This window comes from Macaca fascicularis, chromosome 1 (assembly GCF_037993035.2).
Source record: "Macaca fascicularis isolate 582-1 chromosome 1, T2T-MFA8v1.1".
Taxonomy (NCBI): domain Eukaryota; kingdom Metazoa; phylum Chordata; class Mammalia; order Primates; family Cercopithecidae; genus Macaca; species Macaca fascicularis.
In genome coordinates, this window is record NC_088375.1 from 108,310,893 (window position 1) to 108,317,998 (window position 7,106).

At 39.1% G+C, this 7,106-nt stretch overlaps 1 protein-coding gene across 1 annotated transcript; it reads right to left on the reverse strand.

The window, feature by feature from the left end:
* Positions 1-5,277: 5,277 nt before the first annotated feature.
* Positions 5,278-6,559, reverse strand: LCE7A (late cornified envelope 7A). Its single transcript, XM_065536240.1, has 2 exons — positions 6,520-6,559; positions 5,278-5,853 (listed from the first exon to the last, which is right to left on the reverse strand). The coding sequence occupies exon 2, from the start codon at positions 5,830-5,832 to the stop codon at positions 5,545-5,547; it is 288 nt and encodes a 95-aa protein (XP_065392312.1). The 5' UTR covers positions 5,833-5,853; positions 6,520-6,559; the 3' UTR covers positions 5,278-5,544.
* Between the last annotated feature and the right edge of the window lie 547 nt (positions 6,560-7,106).

Genomic DNA, 7,106 nt, shown 5'->3' on the forward strand with positions numbered 1-7,106 from the left:
CTCGCTCTGTCGCCTAGGCTGGAGTGCAGTGGCACGATCTCGGCTCACCGCAAATTCCTTCTCCCGGGTTCACGCCATTCTCCTGCCTCAGCTTCCCGAGTAGCTGGGACTACAGGCGCCCGCCACCGCGCCCGCCACCACGCCCGGCTAATTTTTTGTATTTTTAGTAGAGACAGGGTTTCACTGTGTTAGCCAGGATGGTCTCGATCTCCTGAGTTCGTGATCCGCCCGCCTCGGCCTCCCAAAGTGCTGAGATTACAGGAGTGAGCCACTGCGCCCGAGCGGTGATTTGCTTCTTTACTTCCTACAAAAGATTGCTTTATCACACAAGCCTTCCCTAACCACCCTGTATAAAATGGCAGGCCTGCACCCACACTGTCTGTTCCCCCAGACTTCATTTATTTCTTTTCCATACTGTTTAGTACCAGGTAATACATTACATATTTAGCCATTGTGTAGTTATTATCTGCTGCCTCCATGAAACTGTAAACTGCATGAGAGTAGGAACTGTTTTTGTTTATAGCCATATCCTCTGCTCTCGGATCAATGCCTAGCACATAAAAAGCGCTTGATAAACAATTGTTTAAAGAATTAATAGTGATTAAGTGTTTCAAAAAGCTGAATTTATTTTCTGTGTTGAGTCAGTTTTCATTTGATTGTTTACACTTTATCTGCTGCTTTAAATATATTGACCTTGCAATACTGCACATGACAAGCTTTTTCAGTTTATTAAATCAGCAAACATTTCCAGCTGTTGTAACTACAATAGGTTTATGTGGTATTTATCAACATAATGATGTTTATCAACAAAAAAATGGTTATTTCTTATCTCATTTGAAATATCTTTGCCAGGAGGTTGTCCCTTATTTCTAGTGACCAGGACTTATCCCATGTCTTCTCATTTCATACAAATAACACTGAAAATCTGGAAATTTAAAGCCAATTTTTATGAATAGTTTTGTTAGACATCATTTTGCACTATATTTGCAGCTTCTTAAATTCATTTATTTTTCATGCAACACACAATTACTTAAGCACATATTAGCAATAATGTCTATATAAAACGTAATTTCTACAATTTTTCTTGTCTTTGCTTTTTGCAATGTCAGTATAAACATTCCATTGTGCTGATTCATTCAATAATATGCTAAAAAGCTGATCTCAATATTTAAAGTTTTCTTCCATTGCTCAGGTGTCAGTCAGCTTTCCATTGACTTGCTTGCACATATTATACCAAAATAAGCAAAATGGAAATATTCTCAACAGGCATACTCCTGTTCAGTTTTATTATAAATATCTCATGATCTCAACCTTAGAATAATTCATGAAGTGAGGTTGTTATCATGCTGCAGTCTTTCTGAAGTTCTTTATCAGCAAATGCTCCTAACTGTACTTCTAAATCAGCTGCTCATCTAACATCCTTTTTACAGTATCAATACCATGTCATTTTTAACAGGCTTTTTTTCTAGTAGTAGAGTCATGTGTTACTTAAGGACAGGGATACATTTTGAGAAATGTATCTTTAGGTGATTTCTTGCGTGAACATCATAGAGCATAGTTCCACAAACCTAGATGGTCTAGTCTACTACACACCTAGGCTGTATGGTCTGGCTTATTGTTCATAGGCTATAAGCCTGTACAGCATGTTACTATACTGAATAGTGAATGTAGGCAGTAGTAACACAATGGTAAATATTTTTGTATCTAAGCATACAAAAGGTACAGTAAAAATATATCTACAGTATATATAGTATATATATGGTATATATAATTATATATATACAGTGAATACATATAGTGTATTTAAAATTACATATACACAGTACATATATAGTTTATATATACACCAATGTATTTACAGGAAAATACAGTATGAAAGGTACAAATGGTACACTTGTATAGGGCACTTACCATGAATGGAGCTTGCAGGACTAGAGGTTGCTCTATTTGAGTTAGTGAGTGAGTAGTGGGTGAATGTGACAGCCAAGGATATTACAATACTGTAGACTTTAAAAACACTATACAGTTAGGGGATGCTAAATTTATAAAAATTCTATTTCTTCAATGATAAATTAATCTTCATTTACCGTAACTTTTTAACTTTATAAACTTTTTTTTTTTAAACTTTTTGACTCTGTTGTAATAGGAGTTAAAACACATATTGTACAACTGTACAAAAATATTGTCTTTCTTATATCCTTATTCTATAAGGTTTTCTTCCTAGTTAAAAATGTAAACTTCTTTGTTAACTACTAAGACCCAAGCACACACATCAGCCTAGTCCTACACAGGTCAGGATCATCAGTATCACTGTATTTCACTTCCACATCTTGTCTTCAGGGACAATAGAAGGTCTTCACGGACAATAACATGCATGGAGCTGTCATCTGTGACAACAATGCTTTCCTTCAGATACCTCCTGAAAAACTTGCCTAAGGCTGTCTTACAGTTAGCTTTTTTATGTAAGTAGGGGAGTATACTCTAAAATAATGATAAAAACCCAGTGAATACATAAAAAACAGCAACAGAGTCATTTATTATCATTATCAAGAATTATGTGCTATGCATAATTATATGTGCTATACCTTTATGCAACTGACAGCCAGATAGCTTTTTTTTCACCAGCATCACCACAAACACATGAGTAATGCCTTGCACTACGATATTACCATGTCACTAGGGGGTAGGACTTTTTCAGCTACATTATCATCTTATGGGACCACTCTCATATGTGTGGCCTATAATTGACCAAAATGTCATTAGGTAGCACATGACTATATATGTTTTTCTCTAATGCACAATGTGAAACCCACTTTAGATATAATATAAATGTGTTTTCATTACCAGATTTTTTACTATAATTTCAAAATTAACATTTAACTGTTTATCAACTCAATGTATGTTATGCTTTATAGCAAAATGATATTTTTAATTGTCAAGAAATAATTGGTATAAAACTTCCTCGTGAAATTTTACTGCATAAAACATATCAGCAATATAACCTAGTCTTAAATATTATAAAGGCACACTCTGGTGATAAAATACATAATTATACTGTGTTATTTCAGGACAGAGTCAAATAAAGGGCACATGACATTGATTTTCTATACTATAATCAATACAGTTATTGCTAGTTGAAGACACTTACTACTAGTAATGCATAATGTATTTCAGTTTAAGCCTGCACATTCTATTGGGTACAATAGTAATTATTCTTTTAAAATCTTATCTGTTTTATCAGTGAAAAATTTCTAGTATAAGAAGTCATTATTTTACCTTTATCTAAAATAAGCATTTATAAACATAAAATATATGAAGACAGGTAAGAAAATTTATGCTAGATGCTAAGATTACTTTAGCATGATATTTTTTATATATGGCATAAGACTTATTCACCAGCTGTTAGAATAATTTATCATGAAACATTGACATACCTGGACTTATCTGGTATTGTATTTAATGCAATGAGCTGTAATACAATTTCATGTGAATAAAATTTTACATAACTAGATGTATAAACAGTGGGGTGGATTCTGTATACAGTGACACTCTTTGTAATATTGGGATTTTTTGAGAGGGTTAATTAATCATATGTCTTTCCTTTCCAAACTCTTAAACAATTGAGAAAGAGAATGGTTTAAGACAGAGAGTTTATAAATCATAGCTTTGGCAAATGTAACTTGTACCACTGCCAAAAAGAACTTCATAATATTTATTTCAAAGTCTAAACCTTGGGGCCTGCATTGGGATAGAACTTGGCCCACAGAGAGACCTTCCAGCAACCAAAGTGAGCACAGTAGAAAAGTAGAGACAAAGGAAGGCAGAACTCTCGCCATTTCACCTCTCAGACAACTCACTTGTTCTCCCTTGGAAGGAACGAGTGTGTGATGGAAGATATTATTTTAAAGATGAGGCTATAATATGGATAAAAATAACATTTCCCCTTAAATCAGTAACTATGATTAAAAAGTTAAAAATATACACAAAGATGTTACACAATTTTTACTCTGCAATCTACTATTTAGATTAACTAATAGTTAACTAGTTAGACTAACAGCCCAGATAAACATGGAGAGCTGGGTGATCTCCCAGGTGCTATCATTGTCACCTGTTATTTAACATTTTTGAGCAGGCATTCTGAATGTTCTCCAAGTTGTCAACACACATAAACACAGACATATACACACAAATAGAAATCTCAAGAACCCCTGAAGAACCTCTCTGGAACCCTCCTGTTCCTTTTGTCACTGACTGGAAAACACTGATCTGGAAGTCCTCCTCCTTGGACTGAGCATTGGGATGTCAAGGACGGTGGTGAAGTCTGCCTTCATTCTTGTCTTCAGAATCCCCAGTGCCCTGGGTGCCCTGGGCCAGCCATGACCTTTAGTAATTGATTTTGGGACAAGAGACAGCCAGGAACAGTCTCTCTTCTGCCAGGACATACTTAGTGAGTGGCTTTCAAGTGTGTGACACTCCTCTGCCTGAAATCAGATGTTTTGACAGCATAGCCATGGTTTAGTTGTCGTAAGCTGTGGATATGTGCAGTTTTTGGGTTACTGACCATAACCCTATTTCTTTGTCTCCCCCTGACCTGATAGGCATCGTGTGTCTCAAGATTGTGGCTAAGAGCCATAGCCCTGGAGGATGTACAGAAGCATTGCTGTGGCTTGTGACCCAAGCCCACTGTTGGGTCAGAAAGGACATTGCTTTAAGGGTAGGCCCTACACCTATGCCATTTGGCTTGTTGCATAGACGAGGGAAAAACCTGAAAAGGGTAGATAGCAACACCAAGGCCAGAAGTCTCCTGGGCATTGTGCTGATTGGGCCACGTACAAATTCCCTCCTCATCCTGGCTTCTGTGTGAAGACATGGAGCGAGGGACTCAGTCGAGTGAATATGCTCAAGCAGAGTATTTCTCATGGCTTCTGAAACTGAGATCCGAGAGGTACAAGCACTGTTGTACCATCTCCTTCCTGAGCATCAGATTCTCCCAAATAAGAAGGCTCTGGACAGCAAAATGTCCTCAATAATCAGAAAGAAAACTCTGTGTTGGTGGCACCTGCCTTAGCAGCCGTGGAACAGGGCTGCTTACATTTTGGAAACTCCCTCTACTCTACCTTTCTGAATCTCTGCTTTTCACAGCCTTCTCAAATAGCTCAAACTCTAAGTCTACCTTGGTGGGAATTTCCACATGGCTTGCACCTTGTGGGAGTCTGCTTAAATAATCCAGATTAATGTGAGTTTTTCAGAGCTGAGGATGGAGTATTGACAAACATATAGGGCACCAGGAAAGATAAGCTTTATTTTAGCACACTGATCAGGCTTCAAAAAGCAGATTTTTCTTTTGCCTGCAGGTCTCCTTGATCTAGTAACAGAGCCAAGGCCAAAAGGCCTGATGTTCTCAGCAAAAGAGGGAACCCATCACTTATGGAGCTAGGCAGCTGAGTTCAGGCAGAGAAGGAAGGAGGAGGGTAAGAGTGAGGGAAGATATCAACTCAGGCCTTGTCCTTGGCTGTGGTTTTTTGATTCCTCAAAGGTCACAGGTCAGCTGCAGTCTCCAGAGCCATGGCAAGTGGAACATCTAGAAGACTCGTGCTCACAGCAGTCAGAATGCTGGGGCTGACGCAAGTAGAATCGTGGAAACCGTAGTGAAACTAAAGAGCAGTGGCCTCCAAAACCAGAAATACAGCAACTGGGAACACAGTAGGAGGGAGCTGGAGGGGGGCATGGAGGTGGACATGAAGCAGGAGCCTGAGGGGCCCACTTGGATGGATATTTGGGGAGGCACTTGGCAGGGAGCTGCCACTTCTGCTGGTGTTTCTGATAGGACATCTTGGAGAAAGTCCAGTTACTCTAAAAAAACAATGCAAACATTTCAAAAGTCTAATTAATGTAAACCTTGTTTGTATCAACATTTTTCTACAGAGCCTGAAATTCTACAGTTGAATATGTGGCTCCAGAAGCCACATCATAATAGCAGAGCAGTCCTGCTTTCCTGACATAGGAGAGATTCAGCAGTGAGTAAGTTAGAGTCTTGTAACACCTTCTCTTGTGCCTGGCTTGATTCTCTAGACTCCTGACTTCAAAGGCAGTAGCTGAGGGTACTAGGTAGTCCTCAAAATCTTCACTTACTTATCATCCTGTCCTCTAATTTATGCATTCTAAAAACCGTATTTTTAACCTGAGTCTGTGGTTACGTTACCTCTCATCATAATCTCCCTTTTTTTCTTTCTTGCATCACGAGCTGTGCCTTTAGCCCTACTCTTCAGCCCTGTATGGCTGTCTCTTGTCCTACAAACTAGCTCCTTTTACCACTCCCAAGTCTGCACTGCCCCAGTCTTTGGTTAACTTCACTCCTTCCAGGTTTTCTGCTTCTGAACCACCTTGATGATTGCCATGAGCCTCGACTTCCTGGAATTATCAATTTCCATTCTCTCCAACCTCGAATGGCTTTTCCCAAAGGAGGTGTAGCAGTCCTAGTCACCCCCAAACTGCCATCAGATCAGTAAAAACACTCACCTTGTCCTCTTAACCTTGGGCAAACGATGGGACTGAGGATAGATACACTGTGAGTGGAAGCCTTTTATACACACACTGCATTCAACTCAAGGGAATGAGCCACAGATGGTGTGAAAACTGTTTCCCAACCAGGGGGTTGTGATGTCAACTTCCCACATTCCAGTGGCTCTGTCATTCTGTCACTTTGTCACCCTGTGTCACTACCAGATCCCCCAGAGCGTCCTTCCCCTTCATAAACCCTCACAGTGTTTCCATAAAGATTAGAAGATCATGACTTAGAAGGGTATGTATAATGACATAGCTTGGGAATTGAAATTAGGGTTTCTGGAGGAATCCAAAGCATGACTGGGCATCTAAAGTCACAGATGTTAGCTCAACGCAGGCACTGATTGGGGTTTCTGCAGGTTTTGTCAATAAGATTGGAACCAATAATCTAAGCACACATGGGCCACTACTGAGGGCTCAGTGTATTTGATTCAGATACCAAGGTGCCTAAAATATTGATCAACAATGTGGCATCATAGGAAGTCCCAGACGCAAGGGGATTTAGGATACTTCCACTCTACATAGGCCAGGAACATATGGCC